The 26,714-nt window shown below is 35.4% G+C and overlaps 1 protein-coding gene across 6 annotated transcripts in view; it reads right to left on the reverse strand.

Moving 5' to 3' along the window:
* Positions 1–1,263: 1,263 nt before the first annotated feature.
* The window catches only part of LOC122712908 (disintegrin and metalloproteinase domain-containing protein 10), a 131,176-nt gene continuing 105,725 nt past the window's right edge, over positions 1,264–26,714 (reverse strand). For 3 of the 6 annotated variants that reach the window (XM_043932925.1, XM_043932922.1, XM_043932923.1), the window contains 14 exons: positions 15,957–16,217; positions 14,110–14,304; positions 7,444–7,742; positions 6,157–6,303; positions 5,491–5,639; positions 5,168–5,402; positions 4,910–5,084; positions 4,657–4,834; positions 4,400–4,577; positions 4,050–4,283; positions 3,816–3,932; positions 3,582–3,746; positions 3,350–3,476; positions 1,264–2,599 (listed from right to left, as the gene is read on the reverse strand). In XM_043932925.1, coding sequence (XP_043788860.1) covers positions 2,436–2,599; positions 3,350–3,476; positions 3,582–3,746; positions 3,816–3,932; positions 4,050–4,283; positions 4,400–4,577; positions 4,657–4,834; positions 4,910–5,084; positions 5,168–5,402; positions 5,491–5,639; positions 6,157–6,303; positions 7,444–7,742; positions 14,110–14,304; positions 15,957–16,217 — 2,624 coding nt within the window. In that variant the 3' untranslated portion in view covers positions 1,264–2,435. The remainder of the gene's footprint in view (positions 2,600–3,349; positions 3,477–3,581; positions 3,747–3,815; positions 3,933–4,049; positions 4,284–4,399; positions 4,578–4,656; positions 4,835–4,909; positions 5,085–5,167; positions 5,403–5,490; positions 5,640–6,156; positions 6,304–7,443; positions 7,743–14,109; positions 14,305–15,956; positions 16,218–26,714) is intronic. The other 3 variants (XM_043932921.1, XM_043932920.1, XM_043932924.1) reach the window with 3 other exon arrangements.

The raw sequence follows: 26,714 nt of genomic DNA on the forward strand, positions 1-26,714 counted from the left end.
TAGCTGCCATAATGTTGAACAGTATAATGACATTTTTTTTTTTTTTTTTTTTTTTTTTACGACACGTTGAACAAGAAAAAATGGGAAATACGTGTAACACGCTAAGACTAAGAGTATTATCAAAAATATCAGAGAGAAATAAAAAAAAAAAAAAAAAAAAAGAATGCCGAAGATTCGGATATTGATCATTATTATAATATCACTAATTCGTAATGATAATCATCAATGAATTGCATCTTGCCTCGGATGAAGAAACGCATGGAAAGAACTGGATAAAATTTAGCGCAAGAAGGTACGACACGAGGGACGAGTAAAAAAATTCAGTCGATCACATATAATATTTTGGCGTTTCAAAAAAGGAAGTGTATATATATATCGCTTACGATTTAATACGATTCTGTGCTGTTGGGCACGTGCGAATTTCTCCGTGTGGCATATACGAGTATGCAGCAGTGTACAAATATGCTGCTTGAGCCCATGTATATTAAAAACATGTTTTATATTTCGAAAGGAGGGCTCGTCTTTGGTCCGCTATGCGCCATTTCGTTAAAGCGCGTTTACGGTACAGCCCCCTGATAATTGTAAGTTAAAAAAACCATATTTAAATATAACTTATAACATTCGCGATAGCGGAGATAAATTATCATTTACAATAGATAACTAATTAATAATAGTAATAGCCATAATAATAATAATAATAATAATAATAATAATAATAATAATAATAATAATAATAATAATAATAATAATAATAATAATAATAATAATAATTAATAATAATAGTAATAATAATAATAATTAATAATAATAGTAATAATAATAATTAATAATAATTAATAGCAATAATAATAATTAATAATGATAATCAGCATAATTATATAATAAAATCGATATTGTTCCACATTATTCACATTTGGAATAATCATTAATGAAATATCGCTATAAAAACTTTTTTGTCCATACTTTTTCTCTCATGTTCATAATCTCTTTGCTCATTTCAATTGGCTAATAAAAATTAGTATAAGAATATTTAATATCATTAATTATTATGCTACAATGGTAGAGATCAAGTAAATGACCTGCAATAGTTTGGTAATGGTAAACGCGTTCTTTCGCTGCGGAAAGCGGTGATGTATAATTAAAATATAAACTTTAAAGTGATGTAAAATATTTAAAGATTTTTAGATTTAAATTAAATAATGCTTATATACTATAACTTATACATATATGTTTATATTTATAAATATATATATATATACATATATGTATAAGTGCATTAAAAAAATCGTATTAAATATTTTGGCATTACTTAATTATATTTACTTATTTAATTATTATAAAGTATATAATCGAAACTTAACTTTGAATAAAAGAACATCCATTTGGTGGAAGAACTTTGAAATAAAAAAAAAAAAAAAGAAAAATATCTTTTAAAATCTCCTACTATACATAGAATAACGTACATAACAATTGCGTATATGAGTTAAAAGGCACAAGGTATGTTCAATGGGAGCTTTTCAAAAATTACGATTATCATCCTAACACTTATTCCAAATATATATTGTCGTCTCCGTCCTCCCTTTGAACTTCCCTTTCTCTTCTAACCAACAGTCTCCAAGTATAAAAGTATGCGCTTTCCGAAGCGAAAAACACGCAATTCGACTTCATCACAAGAAATCGAGGCGTAAACACTACTATGCAACCTTGGCCATATAAATGTTCTTAATATCGAACGACAAAAATACGTTGCGTTCAATATATTACCGCAATCCAGCGTTGTCCACAAGAAATAAATCTCCATAATTCGGTTTGATTCGGTTTGGTTGACGTTTACATCGAAGAATTTCGTGGGCATTAAGAAGAAGTTTGTCTTAAAAAAGCTTCGCAATTTTGATCGTGAAAAATACTTATTGGCAACACGAAGGAATTTGCAGGAAACATTTAAAAAGACGAGTTTACATAAAATCGTACGATAATATTTTTAGTCTTTTAACGATTTTTTTGAGTTTTACGATCTATCACGTTCACAACGCTGTTCATTCGTTTCGTTTTTTTTTTTTTTTCCCGCAACGTCGATGTCCTCGTATATATTTTGCCGATAAAAAAAAAAAAAAATCAACGTCAAACGAGAAGTCTCGATATATCACCATTGATCATATATATATAATACACTTCACCAATTTATACAATTCCGAACCAGTAGTCCCTTTGCGCGAGTTTACTTGAAATGAAAACGTAGATCGGCGATCTTCGATACTTTCAAATACATTCGATTACATCGTAGTGGATATATTCCTTCCATTGATTTGATCGATCTTGAGAGGAGATGTATAGTGTGGATCGGCTCGTTTCACAGTTTGGCATTAAACAAGAGAACAATTTACGGTGCAACGTCGAGACCGTCCCTTGTTCTTGGTTGCAGTTCTCTAGGATCGTCACACCTTGTTGTGATGCCTCATCTCGTAGGCTGAGGCCCTCCCCCCTCCCCCGGAGCCCGAATAGGCGCCTGCGTACAATTCGGGATGGTTGGACCGGGCGTAGTTGGGTGCTGCGCTGCTACTGGGTGGCGCACTAGCTGTGGGAACCGAGCGATAGCCTGCTTACAATTTAGAAAAGTAATTCAATTGTAAAAAAAAAAAGAGAAATATCGAAGCGAATGAAACAACCAATGTACCGAGATGTACTAGATTAGTCACTGTCGACTACATTGAACGGTGAAATAATGTGGAGTAATATCTATATTAATCATGCACTCCAGTCTTTTAATCATCAACCAACGATACTTCTACTCAATCAAATTTGTCATCCAAAAGCCATATTTCTATTTCTCAAAGATACGATTGAAATGATTATGCGAAAATACGATGCGAAAGCGGAATAAAATACTGTATATTACTTTGACATTAACGATCGAATGAAAATTTAACGATGGCTTTCGTCGAATGGTTATAGAAGAGAGATAGGAGCAAATGCAAGAATGTCGCGGCTGAAACGATTGGAAAAGAATATTAAATGAAATTTCTATTCGTGGATTTGCTTCTATCAAGGGTATAGAGTGTATAGGCCCCAGCTCACCTCTGTAGGTCATAGAACGATAGTATCAGGTAGTGATGCGCATCAATCAATGCGAGGAAGATGCAAACAGGAAAAAACATTGATATAGTTGCAGATCACACAGGGACAGATACATAAAAGCAAGCTTCTTAGCTTGAGTTTAATCCATATTTTACCAGCTAATATACAAACGTACGATATTTTTATATTTTAACGAGCAACATTTATTCAGGATCAAACTCGAGCAACGATAGCTGCATTAAAAAAAAGCGACCAAAGTATTAGGTGAATTTACCTTTCGGATAATACTGAGCACCTCTACCCTCTCCATAACCGTGAGAGGGTCCCCTAGTACCATGTCCTCCTTGACCTTGTCTGGGAGGTATACTTCTGGGACCTGCTCCACCTCCGTGTGGATGTCGCTATGAAACGTATTTATTATTTTAAATTAAACGAACGATTAATTAAACAAATAATTTTATTTATATTTTATCGTTTTCCCTTCTCTTTTATTTTATTTTATATACCATTCTTCTCAATGTATTCATCGGTCTTCTTAGAGTATCGCTAATACGTCTGGCCGGTGGTTTCTTAGGATTACTCGATGGAGTGTGAACAGCGCAACACTTGATGAACAAACCCATGAAAATAATGAAAGCTATTCCCATTAACACTGCCGCCCACCAGAATTCCTGAAAAAAAAAATAAACGATCTTACTATTATATCGATATTATTATTCTACATTCAAATTAATACTTACGGTTATCCATTGTGCTACCGTACGCAATGTATCCTTATTGAATAAAAGATTTTTCAATCTGGCTAATGGTCCTTCTGCGTCAACGGCTCTACACTTCAAAAATACATCACAATACCCCTAAACGAAAAGAAAAAAAAAAAATAAAGAAAATGAAAGTATCAAATTATTAATCGGTTACAAATAAACGATACATTTTTATGATACGTTATACGTATTAAATTAGAGCTTCTTTACTTGAAAATTATCGCAGGGTGATCCAGGTCTGAGGCTAATTCCACCTTCGGGTAGACCGACTACATGCGCAAATTCGCTGGTGCTACGGCAGGTCGATGGATCGGTTCCATTTTGGCAGGCTAATTCGCACAATTTACGTTTATCGATGTTTGGAATTACGTTACTGGTTAAAAAGCACTCGGTCAAGTTCCATTCGAGGCAAATCGATCCCGTACACTCGCCGTTGATGCACAACTGCAAGCGAAACAAAATTATCATTATATGAAACAAGAAAGAGAGAGCAGAAAAAAGAAAAATAAAAGACGATCCATGGAATGATAGTACAAAAGAAAGTAGTACTCCCTTTTTACCTGAGTTCCCTCGTTACATCTAGTCTTATTGGCTCTTGGCAACGGCGGAGGACACTCGGAGGATCGCCCGTTACAAGTCGAATTGTAACTGCAATCCGATTCAGCCTTGCATTGAACGTTTTTGGAGAGGGGAACGAACTGGCACGACTCGCTCGAACAACAAGGCCCTTGGCTGGGACTGTAGAATAGAAATGACACACGTCAGATTCATCATAGTCGATTTTACACGTATACATTTCCACGAACTTGATCCATACCTGCATTGTGTTCCGGATTTTCTGGTACAACCCTTCGCCGTGTCGTTCTTCATTTTATCCAAATCTGATATCTGCCTCGGATAACAACACTTATCCACGCATTCATTATCGTCGTACCCGCAATCGCACTCTTCCCCAGCTTCCACTATCTTGTTACCGCAGAAAGCTCCGGCAGAGGCTGTTACAAAAATAAATGGGACAATAAAATCCGGCAATGACGTGTTTCAAAAAATATTAACCGCGTGCAACACACCAGTGAAACAATTTTTCTTCTTCTTATCTTCTATGGCGTCCAGCACGTTACTGATATTCCCAATACTGCATTTCGAAAATTTGCTGTTGTTCGGCCGGTCCCCGCTCGTCGCCGACGCAAACATGATGTAATTTCCGTGGAGACCACCTGGTCTACACTCGGGTGGGAAATCGTGCTGCAACGAAAACGAAGCGATAGTGACAAGAAATAAGAAAAAATGACCATGGAAAAGTTAGTTTTTATTTAATAAATTCTTACAGGCGATCCAAAATTGTGCCCTATCTCGTGAGCCAACGTCAGCTGCGACACTTTCGGAGGCACTCTGCTGTTGTAATTGACGAAAGTGATGATCCCAGTGTTCAAAGATCTCTTGGTAGACTGGTACATCCCCCCAACCGTTTCCGTATACGTTTTGTATCTCTCGCAAATGCCACCGGATGCGCCAGATGCGGATGCTACCCAGGCAAGACCAAGAGTACCGCCAGTAAAATCTCTGTTAATAATATAGCTGTGGTGAATCCGTATTCCGAGTATGTTGAGTATCGTATGTATATTTCAAAGACGCCATTCTTTTTTCGTACCTGTAGGTGAACACGTACGCCAGGCAGAAATCCTCGTGGTTGCCGAGCGAATGCAAATTTAAAAAGTTACTGACGTCGATGTTCTCCATGCAGAAAGGATTTGGCTCGCCGTACGTTTGTTGGGGCGTGCACGCCGTGTCGTCGTCGATCTGCGGTGGTCAAAGTGTTCTAATTAGAGGCGAGACCTAATTTTTCGAGTTACACAGTCTTCTTAAAAAAAAAAAAAAAAAAAGAAAGAAAAGAAAAGAAAAAGACAAAAAAAATTAAACTTTTATCTTCTACCTTGTGAATGCGAGGTTGAACGAAAGTTCGAAATCTAATTTTAAAGTTGTGCAATGCAATCATCCTTGGCATAAAAAAATTAAACTTTTGCTTTACGATGTAAAATTCGTCGAAACGAGTCAACAGCCGCCGATTCAAAGTTTGCAAAATCTAATCTTTTAACTCGTGCGATGATGATCGTCCTTTGCAAAGGGAGAGAGAAAAAAAAAAAAAAAAAAAGAAAAGAAATTAAAACTTTTATCTTTTTCTTCGCAACGTCGTCGAGTCGAATCAACCAATAACTTTTTCAAAAAACTTTTTCGAAACTTTTTCCAAAGAAAAAGTTCCTTCCTTTTTCGGGAATTCGCGAATCAGAATCGAGGACGAGTAATTTTTTTAAATCACCTTTATCCGTTGCACTTCGAACTTAATGTTTCTATGCTTGATCCTCCCGTCGAATCTGGTGTCTCTGTAAATGTAATTCACCGCGGTGACGTGATGCGCGATCAGAGACAGTATCTCCTCCCTGGTCTTCTCCGCGTCGTGATGTAACTGAAAGTGAAAAAATCAATGAAATAAGACATCGATCTTCCTTAAAGGAAAAATTTTTAAAGGAAAGAACGAGCCTTCGATTGAAAAAAAGAATTCAAAGATGGAGATAAATTCCTCAAACGGGGAAAGGAATGTGAAGGGAGTCTAACCTCTAAAAAGAAAATGAAATGAAATTACGCTATCTCCTATTACCAACGAATATAACCGTTTGAACGTGAGCACGGCGAGAGAATCATTCGGCGACCGTGCAACGAGTTACTAGGGAATTTCGCGTTAAAGAAAAGAAGTAGTAGTAAATGTTCTGGTAGCCTTTTTTCGCTCGGACGAATCAACAACTCGAGATACGATTTTCGGTATGTTCTTGGTGAATTTTTTACGCAGTTAACTTAAAATGATTTCACACGAAAATTAACGTATATATTCTTTACGTATAAAGAAAGAAAATTTGTTGAATATTAAACTCTATATCGTTGATTTGTTGATGTATGCTCGATTTGTCAGGATAAGTATCGTAAATAAAATATCTTTCATCTTTACTTCTTATTTCATTGAGAGCAAACTTTATAATCCTTCTTGAGTCCTATTAACGCAACGCGCTCTCACATTCACCATTCATTATTCTTATTCTTCGCCTTTTCTATACCTCTTGCTTCATTCTCTATCTTCATCGCTTTTCTCTATTCTTCAATTTCTTCACGAATAGAAGTAATTTCGTCAAATTCAATAACGAGAAATCAAATTCATATTCACATCGAATTCTATGCTTACGAAAATTCAAAAACTTTGAAAGTAATATTCTTATTGCTATTTAACCACGATCTAATTCGAGATAAGAAAATCTACCTATTTGATATTAATATCATTCTACGCTTCGTTTATAAAGCGTAATATTCTAAAAAAATCGATAATCGTAAATAAATATTGTTCGAATCCAAAGTGATGGCTCTGAGAGTAGATCATTCGAGTGCAAACAAAGAAAGAAAATATGTCATTTTTATATTACATTTTATAAATCATCAAGATCCATCCTCGATGCATCCTGGATTAGTCCAATTTTTTTTTTTCTTATGAAAATTGATTATGAAACGAAACGAAACTCGAGCTATCTGATGAAATAACTAATAAAATTTTGATATCTACCTGTTCCGATATGTGTCTCCATATTAGGGGATCGGTTTGAATGAAAAGGGAACAAGTGTTATTCTTCTTATCCTCCTTCGGCCTGGTCGCCCTCCGCGTCCTCCTGTGGCTAGGCTCGTTAGCTTCTCTCGAATACTTGTGACCAGGCGACTCCTGATCACCGTTCCACGGTTTCACCATCGGCGGCGGATCGGATTTCTTCTCGGTCACCGGACGTTCCTCGTCCGGTTCCGCGGAATTTTGTATCCTGTCCATCCACTCCACCACGTCATCGGTGATACCGCAACCTCCCGTTTCACCTTTAAAAAAAAAAAAAAAAAGAAAAAAACAATAATTAACCAATTATATCGCTACGTCATATCGCGCGTGGAAGAAGAAACTAATTAAATTTCTTTCCTGATACTGCAATCTCCCGTTTCAACTTTAAAAAAAAAAGAAAAAGAAAAAAAATAATAATTAACCAATATCACTACGTTATATCGTTCGTGGAAGAAGAAACTAGTCAAATTTCCTTTCCGATACCATAATCTCGCGTTTCATCTTTAAAAAAAAAAGAAAAAGAAAAAAAATAATAATTAAAATAATAATAATATCGCGCGTGAAAGAAGAAATGATAATGAAATTTTCTTCGACCTATCATCGATCCAGAGTTGGACCCCGATTGAGCGGTTGGAAAAAGTAACTAGTTAAAAATCTCGAATAAAGTTACTTCGAGTGATCGGGTTACTAAAATGCTCGAGGATTACATTTATAGGACTATACGATCCGTATAATCTCGGCGGTTTCATATTACGTAATTATTTCCAATTATCATTATTCAGAGAGTTTCGAAAGTAACTTTTTCGTGAAGTAACTTTACGAAAGTAACTTAAATTTTCCCCATCTAAATCCATTTCAAATTCGAATAGCGAATTGACTCAAAAAAAAAAAAAAAATTGAGAATCACTCTTTTTGAAGTATGAATTTTTTCATGGTAAGTAAATAATCCGAGTTTGAATATGAAAGAGAAAAAAAAAAAAAAAATAACGAAACATCAAGCATACGTTTACACTAGGCTCGCTCTGCTTGGCTCTTCGCTGAAAGAGGAAGTATGATTTCACACTCGTACGTAGGCGGGTGACCACGTCCTCAAAATAATGGGATCGTCGTTACGGACGATACGACACCCAAGGGGAAGCGGTTAAGTTTGTCATTACGAGGCGCATTATGCCGGCGCATCCGCTTTTGCAGACACAGTTCTCTCTCTCTCTCTCTCTCTCTCTCTCTCTTCCTCTCCCTCCCTCTCTCTCTCCCCGCATTTCGAAATTACGCGAATAATTAAACTGCGCATCGCCACTTCCGCTGCGACGCGTTATAAACTTGCCCGGCTGGAAACGATCGTGCGTTCTCGAATAATAGGCTCGTCCTTTGATGTCGTCCCACGATAGAACGAAAACTGCTGCTTTATATCGTTTATTATTATCGTCGATGACGAACAATTTTTCAGAATTTTTCAGAAAAATTGGGGATATTTATTTATTATATTTAAATAGGGGACAAGATGGTAGGAAATTGAAATTTGTAGAGTAAAGAACGAATTGTTATTCGAAGAATAATTGTTATTCGCGTTTTATCTTTCTCGACGATAAATTTAAACTTCTTAGTTAAAACTAATGAGTTTTAGGACGTGAGTGGATTATTTTAAATTTTTTTTTTTTTTGTATCGATTTTCAGTAGAACAAATATACGAATGTTATGTTTTACAAAAAAGAAAACTTCAAAATTTTCAAGAATCGGAATATGTTCTTTCTGAAACTATCCAATTCCATGCGAAACCATGTATACTTATATACATATACATGTATATATATATACATATATATTTTTTAAATTTTATTAATAAACTTTGATATCTCCGAGCGATGTAAATTGGATCTCTGTGCATAAAAATTTTAAAACCAATATTTAAACGTTTAGAAACGAACGAATGATTTATAATCGGATCACGATTACACGGAAATATCTATAAAATGTTCGAGCGACTCAACGAAGAATCATAATATCCATAATTCTATCTCCCAAAAAACTTCCATTCGTAATCTCCCCTTTACAAACTGCGCAAGATCGAACACCGTCCCACAGTGTTCCATAATCCAAGTTATAGATTATAGCAATCCGTGTAATGAAATTAAAGTGTCCAAATAACCTTGCATTAATTTCAACGAGAGAGAGAAAGAGATAAGGGAACGTAGAATAGCGATTTCGAATAATTACAACTATATGGATTAATAGCTCTTCGTACGACGATCGATAATTCCAAAATTCTCTTGTATCGCGCTTACTGCACAACAGTTTAAGAACAAACCGATATTGTCAGACCAGGGATAATTGCAGCGGTCGATGCTGGTTTTATCGGCGGGTTAACCGTGAGCCACGAGGTTTAATGACTTGGCGTCTCGATGTGACGATATTGGCTAAACTTTATTGATACTACCTACAAATTTAATACGGATTACCGTTACACGAGGTAGGTGGTAAAAATGGGAACGTTTCACTAACATTGGTGAAAATTCTTGGCTAAGGATTGAGCTTGTGAAGAATAATCTTTGAGCGATCGATGGAAAATAATAAGAATAATACGATTGTGGTGCATGGTAAAAACAATTACCGACGGTGTTAATAGGAGAGAATAAGTGGAGAAAAGGTCGCGGTTATCGATCGATGGAATTGAAGATTTTAAATAAGAACGATCTCTTTGTTCTTCGATTGTAATTGTATCGATATTGGATTGAATTGAATCGCAGGTTTCAGAATACTGTATCTCTAAATATGAGGTTACAATACCTGATGTGTAATGTTAGTATATACTGTTTTATGACGAAGGTGATTCGCGCAATATTCATTATCCAACTGGATACTATTCCATAATAATAGCTCGATACAATGGAATTGCGTGTGGTATGAAATATTAGCTCGTACCACGTGAAATTGCCGTTTTTGAAATTAAAAACAATATATTTTCGAAACTATAATCTTTATTCGATCAAAATATGAGCCATTAGTTTTAATGGCGTTTTCTCAACGAGATTTCCAATTGACGTATTCCATTTTTACAAAACTTCATGATTTTAGCGCGAATAAATTCTTCGAATGCTGCGATTACAACTTCTCATCGAGTGTCGAATATTTCATTTTTTTTAAAAACAGCGAAGCCCATTGCATCCAAATGTCATTGAAGTGAATGTTGTTCGTTGGATTAGTTTCTATTTCGGCTTCCAATTTATTTTTGTTTAATATGGATTTCGATCTAGCTTGGAGCTCATTTTCAAGATTCTCATTTCCACATCTGAATTTTTTAAACTACCACCGAATCTTCTCACCGAAATCTAACTTAATATTTTAATATGCTTCAGCTGCGCTCATGGTCCAGCTTAAACAGGAATAATATTTTTAAATTCATTTATTTCTCAAACAGTCGTTTATTTCTAAAAACAGTCAAACCAATACAAAAAAAGAATTTATTTTACGCAAAGAAAATATAAGAGGATACGTTAAAACAAAATATAAGTTAAGTAGAATTTAACGAGACACGGTTAATCGATCATTTATTCTAAAATTGGCAATTTCACGTGGTACAACCACGTAATATTAATTGAATAGGCATTTAAACGTGTAATTAAATATCCAAAAAAAAAAAAAAAAGAAATAGAAAAATCGCATAAATGTGAATGGTAGAAAATTCAGAATGGAAAATTAATTTTCCGAATTCATAATATATACACATATACCCATATATCCAACGCGTAAACAGGCAAAGATGACGTGAGTTTGTCCGCGAGGAGTGCAATATGGACGAGGAGGAGAGAAGGGCACGATAAATATTATACGCGATACCGGCAACTGTTTATTTAAGCGTCGGTTATTTGCGCAAATGCTATAAACATGGCGGAGGTTGCGCTGGTTGAAATCCACACGTTCCCATCTATACAGAACCGATGTGTGTGTGCTCCGTGTGGCTATGTCTAATTCGGCGACCAGGCGAATATCTTCCACCTTGTTATTCCTCGGTACAAATACAAATATAAACCCGTGAGAGAATAGAACTGTTTCACCTTCCTCGTTTCGCGAATGATATCGCGAATGGAGCATGGAATCGACCCTATCGACCCACGTCTACACCTTTTCCCGAAACGTGTAATCTTTTCGTTGGAATGAATTGGAATGAACGGTTACAACGACTACACGAATGTAGGAAATATTCGGGTATGATTATTTTCTTTTATTTTCGTTCCTTACGATTCTCTGTTCTTTCTTCTTTCCTATGCGCTAGACGACTTTTTCAGTCGAAGGGCAAAGTAAAAGCTCGAGATGATTCTGCGCACACGTGACAAGTGTAACATAGATAACACAAAAATAATTTTATACACTTCTTAATAAAGAAACAAAGATTTAAGAGATCTATTACAAATTAATATCGGGATCTTATTAATAAGATCTCAATGAAATCTAGCATAAATCATTCGTTACTCAATTAAGATTCACCTCTCGAGCCTAAAGCGTTAGAATTCTGAAAATAATTTTCAGTATTTTGTTATTCAAAGTGAAGAAAAATCATGGAGAATTTGAGAACTCCAGAAAGAGGAAAGTATACATAAAATTATATACACTAAGGTGAAAACACAATGGAATGGAGGAACGTGGAGCAAATGGAACGGAAACTGCAATGCCCTCCAGTCTGAATCAACCGGTACCCTCGTTAGCCACTCTAACTCCGTAAGTCCTCGAACCTCGGCCTTCTCTAGCCACGCTATTTGTTTGAATTTCACTCTTCAACCGTGTATGTGTATGCGTGCATGCGTGTGTACAAAACACACTTGTACTCTATTCAATATACTGCAGCGGTTTACGCGGTGTATAGTTAAGGCGGTTCGCTTAAAAACCGCTACACGGTTGGATGCTCCTTTAAGGATGCCTCATAACGAGTCAACTAAACTGTGGTGTTGACTAGACTCCGGTGGAAGGGATAGAGGCCGCGTACCATCGCGCGGTAAAGGGGTGGTGTCCTTCCAAGTGTGCAACGCAGCCATCACGAATATTACGAATTGTCCGTTACGAGATATATCTATATACGTTGTTGTGTCGATCTTTGGATCTTTCTAGACTTCACCGAAACAGGCGTGAAAATGTTAGTGTGCAAAAATTTCGGCCGAGGCTCGAGTTTATCGAGTTACGAGCAATTTAATTTTGCGCTCGAAACGCTTGTAGGTAAGTAACGTAGATGCGAAACTGTATGCAGGGCCGTATCGTAGTGGGCCGAGCCCCCGTTTATCATTTCACGATCGGAACTGCGATCTTTCTGAAACGAAGTTTTTAAAAGTTATCGAACGTCTCGTAGGATTTGCTCGTGTCTATTTGCACCATGTGATAAGTGCGAGAAGAATGTTGAGTGGATGGATATTAAAATGTTGTTAAAGGCTTTGTAAGGTCGTCGTTAATGTCACTTGCCGTTTAACACGCGTCTCTTCTTATTTCTTGTTATTTATGAATCTATCGAAAAAGTTATTTATGGATGGAATAATATTAATAATCGATATTCCATTGTTGGAATTGTCATTTATCATTGCGGAATGGAATGGTATTTGATGAAACATTACGGAATGTGTCGCGTACAATAAGATAAGATTACAAATTGATTCTTTCGGAAAACATTTTATCGATGGCCATCCCGATTGTCGATTTTTCCTTTTTTTTTCGAAAACCTCGTTTCCTCGTTTCGAACAAACGAAATTTTTCCCTTCACCAATTTTGTAAACAAAAAACGCGCTATATAAACACGCAAAATTGTACGTAAAAGTTTTCAATGACGATTAAAACGGATTTACATTTTATATCGCATTTAATACGCGAAAACTGCTGCTTCGACCTCCTATCGTGAAAACGCGCGCAGCCGCGTAATTAAAATTAATTATAGCGTTTCATTAACACGAGCGATAGTACAATGCGCGATTCCAAGCGCATTAATCGTAATAACACAACGTCCAGTCTTATAGTTATATGCTGTGTGATGTAACGGTTAATTCCGTTGGAAAATTCTATAGTTTGTCGTGCTTCTACGATTACATCACAGCATACGTTTTACTTTCTTTTTTTTTTTTTTTTAGCCACTTAACTAACTTGGCAACTAGCCAAGCTTCGTTCGAAAAATTATCTTGATATATCGGATGATGATGGGCAAAATTTAATGGGTTGAAGTTACGAAAAAAAAAGTTAAGAATAATTGGAAATAATCGTAATGCCAAACGGCCAAGCGGATCGATTATACAGCTAAGAATAAATGTTATTCAATTCTGTTTTAATAAGTAATTGCTTAAACGTAACTTTTTAACTAATTACTTTTCCAACTTAATTAATGCTTAGAAAAAAAAATTGCTTTAAAAAAATTCATTACCATTACGAAGAATCTTTCAATAATAAAAAAAAAAACTCCTGATAATATTTTATATTTTGCTCACTTTTTGTTTTCAAACTTTCACGTTTTCTTCTTAATAACATCGACGAGTTTCCAAGACTATTTTTTTTCTCTCTTCCGCACCGATTTTCGTAACACTATCTGTATTATTTACAATGAAATTGGACGAAGAGGAAAAAGAAAAAGAAAAGAAAGGAGAACGAGACGATTCGATTTACCTTTTCGAAGATGGGCGTACGGATCGTCCACGTTATTTTCATGATAGATGACGGAATGCAACGTGTCATTTATCTCGTGTGGGGGAAAATAATAGTACGCCTTTTCCACGTACCACGAGCCACCACGGGGCGATATGATTTTCCCGTGGAAAACACCGTCGCTGATACTTCCGAACACGTGACTACCGGGCTCACCTGAAAAGTGATAACAAATAAGGGGGATATTTAGAAAGAATCGATTAATGAATTAATTAATAAATATATTTCGATAATTCGTGTTTAAATGATATTAAAGAAAGGAATTAAAATATTCATTTTATTGTAGCGTGTTTATATTACAGTGGTAGGAAGCGAGGAAATAAATCGTGAGGGAGTTGTTGCACATAGTTCACACGATTCTCGACAGTATGTTATTTCGAGTTTCTTTGAGAATTGTATTCCATGATTATAAATCTCGGATGACAGGTTTGAACAGGTTAGATATGATACGGTACTTACATGCAAGGATAGTATAATATCGATATTTCATTCCTTTCTTGGAACGAAGAACTAAATTAACTGCGACATTTTTGTGCGTTAAACTTAGTCGATATATATTATTTGCGCGAAGAGAAAGGAGAAAATGCAAGAAATATTGAATTTTAAAATGATATCTACGTATTCAAATAGCGTAGCGTAGAATTAAAATTGTTTAAAAATATAATATCACATCTGAAAGAAGAGAATATTATTAATTATAACGTATTATCGATGATAAATCACAAAACACGAAGGAACAAAAATTGGTCAGTAATATAATATAAAAATCTATTTATATTTCTATTTATTTAAAATAAAAATTCTTCTTTATCCATTCTTTTATAATGCAATTATAAAAAAATTAGTCTTTAAAAAAATAAATAACTATTGAAATGATCTATAAATGATCGAATTTTTATAGTTGCACGAAAATATATAATAATAATCCTTTCCAAGATTTTTCTCTCTCTTATTATTCATAAAATGGAAGGGAAAAATCGGGGCCAAGTATCCTTCAATGTCACGAATATTTTAAAATGCTTTTTTTCTTTCTTTCTCCCTTGTACTTCGAGAATCGAAATAAGAGATCGAGCTTTTTTTTTTTTCCTTCCAGTAAACACGTAGACGTAACCAGGTCGCGGGAGGGGGAGGGCGCGAGCACAAAAGTGAAAGATAAACAGTTCCCAACAGCCGGCTCGAGCCAATCCATAATTTAAAATGTCCCCTCGTGCACGAACTATCGTGAATTATTAGAGTGGAAATAAAAGTCTCACCCGGTATCTACACGCACTTTTGCGTGCCACACCTGTGGGTATCGCGAGACGGCTTAAAGAGAAGAGATATAACGCGGTGACTATACCGGTAAAACGGTACTCTGCTTGTGGATAAAGTTTTCGAGTGTAACGCTTGAACGGCAAAGTGGTTGTGATTTACATACGCTATAGAAAGCTCAACACCGTGCACGATGTATTGTGTAAGCGAAGTCACTCAACCCATTACCACATTTTCACCTTTACGCGCAGGCGTCTTTATAACAACGTTACGACACCTTGACCTTAGACACGAAGGGGGTCTTTATAATTTTCGTGGAAGGTTCAACGATCCTTTCGATCGAGTCTACGTTACATTATTACTATTACGCGTGTTATTTTTATTAAATTTTACGAATAAAAACGCGTACGAGAGTGTATCATGGTGTGGAACAACAGTTTCTAGACAAAAATGGAAAAAAATGTGAAAACTTTCCTGTCAAAATGTGATTTCACGTATAATGTAACGTATAATTCAGATCGCAGAATGAACGGATAGAAAATGATGATCAAACTTACCGACTAAGTGGCCCTGGTAAATATGGGACGTATCGAGGTCTTCCGTTTGACCGGACGGCCCTTCGATAATTAAATTATTGCTAAAGGTGGCCAGATCTCGCTTCAACCGAATGTGGAAGTCCCTTCCGTGCGAGCGAAACTTCAGAGTCACGGAATTGTCGCGGGTAACCGACCTCTTGGCCCTCAAGTGACCTCGGTGGACCTCTTCGGTGGGATAAGAGAGTGGTTCGTAGTGGCGGATATATTCGTTCAAACGGCGAGCTGTAACATAAAAATGAACAGACAAAGGTTCAAAGTGGTCTTTGATCATTCTTAAACGATAGTTTTTAACGTGTTCGTTGTAAGTAACTGGGTAGAATTACGCGACTCAGTGGATTTTATTTCTTTGCATTCGAAACTTTCCTCGTTATGTAAATCCTTGTTTTTATCGTAGCTTTCAAGTTCTCCTAATTTTTTTTTTTTTTTTCTACCCCTCTCAAATTAGTTCGTACTTTCTTTTAACGTATTTCTAAAAGTTATTTACTCGCGGTTCTAGGGATTTTTGTTTCATCCTATATAGGAATAAATACGGTTACTAGACATACTCGAGCAACTATGCAATTTTGGTATTCGCGCTAATTTCTCGTAGATATAAAAGTACAATTGGACAAAAATTCTTTTCTATTCTCGCGAAAAATAAAGAAAATCCAGCATGTAAATGAGGACAAAAAAAAAATACGCTCGTACGCGTTTGGGAAAAGAGATAAAAAAACGGATAAATTCGTTTGCCAATAAAAAAATAGGAAGTTAAACCGTGCTGGGAATTTTTGTTAAAAATTATTTGTTGATGGATACACGGCCACGTTGTAACGAGACAAAGTGTCCCACAATGGTTGATCTAACAGTGGTGTGGTCTCACTTGATATCGTTCGTAATTTTCGAGAACGTAACATGAATTTACATTAGTTAGTGGCTTTTCCTTGCGATCGCAGCGCCGCCTGCGCACGACGAAAGGAAGCGTCTTTACCTCGTGTAGATCCTATCTATACACATCGTTCTTTCGATTTATGCACCTATGGGAACTTGTCGTGTACTTATCAGGCGCTATGTCTATGAAAATTTTGAACGATTATTTTGACATTGCTATACGTTATTGCGATAATGTTATCGTTCCATGAAAAATTAATTCGATTATTTATTCGTTTAAATTCGAACGTTACGAAACGCGTGACGATCGCATACGCTAATTTAATAATGTACGAATAAATTTTGGACTCTGGATCGATTTGTAATAGAAAATTACAGTGGGATCTATTTTCGTAATGTAACATGTAGACAGGTGAGATATTCTAGGTGTTACATACGAATATATAGAAGGTCGATGTATGCAAGACATTACAGAGCGATATCAAATGCTCGATGTATCTAGGTCGCGTTATAAATCGAGGAATTTTGTTCTTCGTTCGAAAATTCCCCTTTCCTCCCGTAATTTCGGACGTAATTTCGCGTATCTAGAACTTTATGAAAAACGAAAGAAATTTATGAACGTTTAAAATTAGCGGCTTGTATAAGGTGAAAAGAAGAGTGTATAAATAACTTGCGCGTTTCCAGTGATCCCTAGACGCTGGGACCCTGATGATACCCTCCTCGTTATATCGCGCTTAGGTCTTTTATCGCGGGGATAAAAATATTCCCGTGGAAATACATACTTATGACAAGTGTGCCGTTCAACAAGCAATTAAACACGACTAATAACGGAATGGATCGTAATTAAATTTAGATTGAATTTAATTTTGACGTGAATTTAACATTACGGCGATTAAGATTTCATGTTCAAAATAAATTCAATAATAAGGGGTGAGAAAATTATAAAATTATTTGATATCGTGCAATTGTTGAAGTATATATACAAAATTAAATGTACAAATGTAGATATTATATTTTTCATTATTTATTTATTTGTTAAATTTTCCATTTATGCGTTGTTTATTCCCCACAAATAAACAAATTTTCTTGCATCACTGAAAATAAACTAACTTTTATGCTTGTTTTATGTTCACATACTATTCGAGAATCGTTCGATTCATCGAAAGTAAATCTCGTTCGGAATTTAATTAAAAAAAAAAAAAAAAACGCAACAAAGATTTTACGCGTGAAATAGTTTCTGGCACTTGAAGGAACTCGATCTAATCCTGAAAACCCGGTCAGTTGTTGTTCCACTTCGTTGCTTAACAAGTGCAAAGCTGATTGTTAATCCAATGTATATGGAGGCAAACGGGAGCGAAAGTGGAGGAGGGAAAATAGATCCACGGGAAAGTCTTATGTTTTATATTATCTCATCAAAATAAGGAACGAATATATAAATGCGATATAAATCAATATCAAATAATATCATCAAGATTTCGAAATCTTCACGTAATAGTATGAAATCGATATGATAAGTGTACGTTAAAGGATACGGTCAATTTAATTTTATATATATAAAAAAAAAAAAAAAAAAAACAGGAATTAAAAATATTGTATTATCGCAGGAAATATTTTTTTTAAATATAAAATTGATGGATTACGAAAACATTTTTTATCGAATTTTTATTACTTATATTATTTACCGTATGAATATTTTTATTTATTAATTTTTTTTTTTTTTTTTTTTGTTAAACGAATCGACGTAAAAAAGTAAAAATATTATATGATTAACGTTTGAAAAGCTTTTTTGAATTTTGAAACGGACAAATTGAATGAAGTTTTCATTTTAATTCTCTGGTGGGAAAGCGGAACACTCGTTATACAGTTCATAATTCAACGCAAAATACACAGTTCAACTAAATGTACTTACGTACGAACGTTAAATTAAGCTGTCGTAATATCATAAATTGCGCGATATATATATATATATATATATATATATATATAATAATAAATGGAAAAATTAATAGAAGTTGATAAACGTGGTGTGTTATTTTCGAAAATTGAAATTATTATTACTCATTTCGGAATTCGAAAAAAAGTAAATCGACGACGAGTGATGATAAATATCGATTTTTTTTTATCTTATTCAAGGCGTACGACCGTATTTATTGCGCGTATAAAAAGAAACCTTTGTAAAGAAACTTATTCGAATTATGAATTCGAACTTCGCCAAAAATTAAACACAGGTATACCTGTCAGCATCCCTCAAGAGCAAAACGTATTCGTTGCACGACTTGTCGAGATGTATAATTTAAACAATAACTCAGCGAAAAATATCAAGTCTCTCTTGAATTCGCTCCTCTCCTTTCCAAACGTGTTCACGCAATTCCATCTTTCCGGCGGGTAGCATGATGCGCAGCAGTTCGTTCAAACACAGTTTTTTCGACGAGAACATTCGTTATAACGATATCGTAAAATTCGCTCCTATCTTAATTCGCCAGAGTTTCAAGCGTCACATTTTTTTTCTTTTTTTTTTTTTCACAACCGAAATTTTCATTTCTCTCGCAACGTCAATGGTCGTCGCTAATTACTACGCGCGCGAGCGCGTAACGATGTAAATATTAATTCGTCAATTATCACGTCTTTCGTTTAAATTCGTCGAGAAACGAAAACGAAGAATTTAAAAAGAATAAAAAAAAAAAAAAAGAATGAAAAAAACGATAGTTTGAATTAAAAATAAATACAGCAGCTAGGAGGAGAGAAAAATTCGATGGAGCAGGAATTTTTATCGTATCTCCACGTGTTTCCGTTGTATTCGGATGTATACGATCCTGACCGTTGAAATAAAAATTCTTTTCACGAAACTTTTTTTTTTTTTTTGCTTCTCTCTTGCATACCCGTTTTATTTCCCTTTGTATATAATTCATTAACATAAAAGAAATTTCGAAAAAAGATGAATCGAAGAAAATTATTGTTTTCCTTGAAATATAATAATAATAATTCTATTTAAATTAATACACGATAATATAATATTTAATACTCGAACTTTATCCTTCTTCGATATCAAAGAATATATCGAATAGGTATATCGAAATCCGTAGAAGTCAGTGTATTTGCACTCCCCTCCTCATCTTACATTTCACTTTTATTCACCTTTTTCTTTTTCTTATAGAAACGATCGACGAGTTTTCTGACATTGAACGGGAGGAAAAAATTGAAAGTCGCGACGGCCATTTCACGTTCCTCAATCCCATCTCCTCCTCTCGTGCTTTCAGCATATTGCTCTCCTGCCATTTTTCCACCCTCTGCGTTCTTATCCGTTACTCGTCGCGCGTATACACTTTGTCGCCAATGTATGGAGCTAGGAATAAAAATTAGTCCCGCCTCATAACTTAATCATATTTCCTTTCATTCATCTCGACGAATCGCGATCATAGCTGGATTTGGGGAGAGATGGGATCGACGCTGGATAGGGCGAAAGAATCGAGGCAAGTGGGTCACGCGTCAGCATTGCGAATCGTGGGTGTGGATGGTGTGAAATGGGCCGATTTTAAATTAAAGAGGAATCGGGTGCAATTCCCGAGAGCGGGGTAAATTTCCCGCTTGATACGGTACTGTTACGAATGCTGATATTCAAAGACAGGCGCATGGTCGCGCGCCCTGTCAAATTTTCATCCCCGTTTAAATCATCTCCACCGATCCAGCAAGTGAGCTCTGGAAGGGGATCGTGTTTCTCGATCGCGAGATATCTCTGGAAAAAGGATATCCTTCGATCTTTTCTCCGAGAAATTATTCATACCTCGATCGAACGCGCGAAATTCTTTGCCTCTTACTTATATCACTCTTATTCATCGAGAGAAGCTTGAATGATTATGCAGACCGCTTTCGAAAATAGAAACTCCGTTTAACAGAATATATTTAATCTGAAAAATTTCGTTTCGATTTAGAGAAATGATAATTTGCAATCGATCGAGGATTATAAAACTTCCGGTGAGCAAACACCTATATGATCGACGAAAAACATCTTCGAAACTCGAAGCTCGCAATAATCGCGAGGAAATTCTTGGCTAGGACAAAGCGCGTGGCGCGAATTATCCACGTCTTCCTTCCTTCCTTCCTTCTCCATTATCGAATCTCCAGAAGAAGGGGGAGGGGGAGGGGCATTCATCGAATTTTATCTCCCCTCCCCCTGGGACGATAGTCGGTCAAATTGCGTCTGGCATCGATCTATTGACTCTTTACGCCCCCCTCCCCCCTTCTGTGAAGAACCGGTTTCCGGTTTAAGCTGTCTCTCTATCCGCAGGAAATCTATCGCCGATTGTTGAGTACGGGCGCAACTCGTCACGGGCCGATGGATTCCTCCGTTTCTATGCTTTATGAAACACGTACACGATGGACACATGCCGCGTTTCGCGATCAATCTTACCTGGGCGCATGCGCGTTCTATATCTATAGAAATAAAGATAAAATAGGAGAAAATGGTGGGAGAGGAGAGGAAAAAGATGAAGAGGGGAGAGGGGAAAGGGGAGGGGAGATTATGGAAGGAACGAAGCGCGGAAAGTTGTATCGGGGACAATGGGAATAAATCATCGGTGTGTGTCAATTTTATAATGGAGGAAACGTTAACGCGTTCTATATTATCCTGCTTGGAATACGGATGAAATAAGGATGAATAATTTGAAATAACGTTTTTCATCATCATATCTGTTGATAAGATTCGAGGGAGGAAAATAATGTATAATGAACGGTAACAGGGAAATTATTATTCTATACGAATATTTAAAATCCAAAATGATAATTTCGTATACGAGATGTAACGAGATGTTTTCCGTTATATGTACTTGGGTATACAGAAACTTGGAGAACAACTTTCACAACACCACCAAATTGCATCGTCTTTGCGCATAAATTTTGTATGCAGATATGGCATCGTGTCAACAATACGTAAAAGTTTGGCGAAATGTTCGAAATTTGATGAGATCAGATTCGACAAATTATCGGTATTTATTATCTACGAGAAATATCCGAGTGAGTGGAACGAAAATAATACGCGTTTAACACCTTCTATTTACGTTACGTAAAAAACTTTGCTATTCGAAGAAAGCTTTTGCTTGTCGATGTTCGAAAATTGTCGATATAAATTTATATAAAAATCTTCTCGTAAGTTTTGTGTATCCAAGGATACTCTACCTTTTCAAGATGGCGCATTTTATATACTTTTCACTTACACCATCCCAAGTCGAGCCCTTTCTTTGAAATTAACGTCGTTGTTTACCGAAGTTCGCCCAAGAGAGAAGCGAGAAGGATTTACCACTCGAGGTGGTGAAAATAGACTTGTACACGTTCGATCCTTCCCGAGAGAGAAGAGAATCTTCTACTTCCACTTTTTCCTTTTCTGTAATTGTAAATTATAATACGAGTTGAAAGGGGATTTTGCAAAAATAAGACGGAAACGTAGAGCGACAATTTTTGATTCACAAAGCTTCGTTTTCGAGATAATTGGAAATTTTGTGCGCGTCCACTTGAAAGGGAGAATCGGCTTCTTTACAGTAAGAAATTATTCGTAATGAAAGACGAACCACGAACATTACGTCACGATTATACATAATACGAACATAATAGCCAAGAAAGGATGGTGTAAGTGAAAAGTATATAAAATGCGCCATTTTGAAAAGAGCATCCTTGGATACATAAAACTTACGAGAAGATTTTTATATAAATTTATACGACAATTTTCGAACATCGACAAGCAAAACGATCGATCGATTCTTTTCTTCCAAGTGGATGCGCGCACAATTTCCTAATCAATTTTCTTTCTCAAAATTTCCTATATCGAAAATTTTCATTCCATATTTTCGATTTAGTTTTACATCATCCTCTTTTTAACACATCGATGATGTTACGCTCTGACAAGCAAATAGAAAATTCGTATATATCTTGAATTATTCGATAAATGATCGAAAAGATTCGATGCATAGCATTTAACAAATATATATTTGAGGATACTTTTAGTAATTTTTTAGCGTGATATGTTTGAAAACAATTTCCCCGATGAACAGGTACTAAGCAAAATTTATAAATATATCGTGTTAAAAAAATCAATTTCATTGTCACTATAATATTATTTTCACTTTCAGTAAATGAATTAGTACGATAACAATTCAACAGACTGATCTTCCATTCTTCTCATTAAATAAAAGGTTTTCAAAAAATTTTTAAAATATCGATAAAAGATTTCTTATTACTCAAGCGTGTAATAGAAAAACACATTCGCAATATTTTGCATCCATTGTTTTTCTTTTACTGTTTTATTTAACGGTAGTTAAAATTTTTTATACCGTATGAAGTACTGTTCACTGGTCTGGAAAGAAGTCTGACGGGATATAGTACAGGAATCGCCTATCCCCACTTCACACGCTTTGTTGACAATCCTGATACCACACGCTACAGAGTAATAAAAGAGCTATAAATTAAAATTGTAAAAATTATTTTCCTTTGTGAACGTTACGTTAGGATAATTATTCAAGACTGGAGAAACTGAAATATTTTGAAGACATATCTATAATATCTCTAGCTTATTCGTACAATTATTATCTTAACTATTCGATTTCGAAATTATATTTATAAATTAAATTATCGTTACGAATTATAATTACCCTACGTAGAAATTCGGATTTCGGATAAAAATAAATACACAAAACACGTTCCTTTCATAATACGTATATATCCACTGTTCACTGTTGGAAAGAAGTCTTGCGGGACGGCACAGGGGCAAGAGGGATCCTTCGTTAGGACTATTTATCCCCACTTCAGACGCTTTATTGACACTCCTGACCACACGCTACACAGTAGAAAAGCTATAATTCGAATATTTAAAATCATGTGAAAATTATTTTCATCATATTAAGTTTTATATAGATTTTATAATTACAATTATAAATTAAACTATGATTATTAATCGTAATTGGCCTTAAACATATTATGAGAAATAAACAAATTTTTATATATCGATACGTTAGAATTCTCTGCTTCTATCTCTTACATTAATTAAAATTTAGATATAAATCGTTGTTTTGGATTAATATACGTGACAAATATCACGGTAGAAACAAAAAATAGACGTTTCCTTCCAAATTAATCAATCAGAGTCTTTCACGAGACTTCTTTCCACCAATGAACAGTATACAAGAATTAATATAGTCTCGTCAATGTGTATCCTGGAACTTAACATAATCTCTCTGATCTCAAATGATCGTTTCTACTATTCGTTCGGATTTCGGTTTAAATAAACGCACGAAACACGTTCCTTTCCTTCTGCTGCAAAAATTGGCGTCTCCCGAGGAAGATTGGCTCCCGTATTTTATCGGATAAGAAAAGATTTGGGATAAAAGCCAGCAGCTTGTAAACAATCCATACGATGTACTTAAACGCGTGCACGCGGAAAACAGGGGTTCTTACGTGCGTTAGCAAGAGTTTCGAGGCAAAATATAGCGATGCATCCGGCGATGTAAATACGCGTGGTAAACGGTTGCATTTAGCAGAGGGAAGAGCAAATAGTCGTTGAGCGAGGCTGCCTCTCGCGCCTCTCCGCCCCTTCCCCCTCTCCCTCCCTTCGGCCCTATGATCGAATTTCTTTAAATGCCATAGCGCAGCGAGAAATTATTATTATCGATTCGGCAAGTTAGCCGGGAGGAGAGCGACGATAACGATGGAGAGGAGGAATCAATTGACCCAATTCCACGCGTTGATCCTGCCTGCTGGCCAACCACCATCATCTAATTTAACTATTTAGCCGGCCCTCCCCTTCGTGTCCGCCTTCCAACTCTGAAACTCGAGACCCGCTATTTCAAATTTTACTACTTAGTCTACGTATTAAGGCGTGATAAGTCTCTTTCAAAGAGAAGTTTCTTTGGGGGAGAATAGTTAAACGCTCGAGAATATGTATGGAATAATGCACGAGTGTTATTTATCGAGACCAGTGATGGGGAAAATAATTAATAATCGAAGTTACTTACGAATAAAGTTACTTCGATTATTTATCGTTCGAAACATAATAATAATCGGAAATAATTATAATGGCCGATCAATTACTATAACTACCAATAAATATTACTCAAGCATTTCAATAATAATAATTTACTTAAATTAAATCTAAATCTATTCGAAATTTTCAATTGGTTAATTCTGATAGAGAAGATATTGGACAATTTTTTTTAAATCGAGTTTTAACTTTTGTTCCTTCCGGAAGAAAAGAAATTCAAACACTTTGGATATTTGTCAATCGATCTTTTAATAATTTTAATAAATTATAATATCAACGGTATAAGATTAACAAATTGCACCATTATATTTCTTACTTCTCTTTTTTTCTCCGATATTTCTCACTCTTAAACAAAGATTCGTGGGTAATTTATTAATAATGGTGGCGTTGGTGATATTAAAATTACGTCACCGTTGATTTATATGGATATCGCGGGCAATAGAATGTAGAATGGTCATTTGTAACAACGGTCGGTAAGGAATCTATAAATTTTAAATCGCATTGCTACCCTTCTCTCGTATATATCGTACACGTCACGTCGAAATTTCGCGATTTCTAATCAATGTTATAAGTAAGGAAAGGCTTTTGATTTTGTAATATATATACACGTTTTCTATTTGTAACGGTCATTAATCACGTATTTTTCTTCGAGGAACGAACGTTTCCTTGATTCATCGGCAGCAGACATTTTCAAAGTTTTCACTCTGCCAAAGTTGTTGAAAGCTGTTAAACGAAAAGAAGAATTAAGAAATATCAGATATAAAGGATAAATTATCTGAATAAAAATCTGTTTCGATAACAATCCTTTCGTTTCGAAAATCAACGGTTTCGCAGGAAAAGGAAAAAGATGGAATTGATAAAATTTGATATAAGCTAGGACACGTTCGTATCCTATTTTGATTCGTATTTCATAATTTTCATTTCATATCGAAGAATTGAAAAAATAACGATTTAACGAAGAAATAATAATAATAATATTTATCTTCGAAGAGATCGAGTTAATGGTGGCCAATTCTAGTTTGATTAATTTTTTTAATTAATTATCAGATATTCGATGCAACGCAAACAGGTTTTTCACAAGAATTGTGCGTGCAAAAATTCGAAATTGCGGACAAACGCAACGTTTCCTTTTTTTAATTGCCGCGTATCTCCGCGTTAATCTCTGCTCGTAGAAATGCAACGATGCGATCGATGTCCAATCGCACACCTGGGTTTCGAGGAATCGATCGAGCCACGGATGATGGAATACGCGGAATCTGGAATCTCGACCCAATCGAGATTTTCGATTATGCTCTTTGTTCGAATAAAATTATGTATTCATGATCACAAAATGGCGGAGAGAAATTTTCTGGATGGATGGAAGGATCGAGTAATTAAATAATAACGGGACAAGACATTTCTCGAGCACCATTCATTTAAAAAATTTCTCATCGTTAAAACCCTTGGCATTTTTTTTTAAATTTCTTCTTTAAAATCGTGTATTATTTTGTAAGCTTGTTTATATGGAAATCCTTTTTCCTTTCTCCCCTAAAAAATAATACAATAATTGCTCGAATTTCTAATCTATTTCTAATCTATTTCTAACGAATTCACTAATCGAATTAATTCGCATCAATTTAACCGATTGTTCGTTTAAAATTCGAGCCTCTTCTGCCGATCGTTGCGCATCACATCGTTGGTATTGCGATGGAAACGAATCTTTTTTTTTTTTTTTTTTTTTCTCCAAATTGNAACCGATTGTTCGTTTAAAATTCGAGCCTCTTCTGCCGATCGTTAAGTATCACATCGTTGGTATTGCGATGGAAACGAATCTTTTTTTTTTTTTTTTT

Source organism: Apis laboriosa, unplaced genomic scaffold, assembly GCF_014066325.1.
Source record: "Apis laboriosa isolate Shangri-la unplaced genomic scaffold, ASM1406632v1 scaffold21_cov150, whole genome shotgun sequence".
NCBI lineage: Eukaryota > Metazoa > Arthropoda > Insecta > Hymenoptera > Apidae > Apis > Apis laboriosa.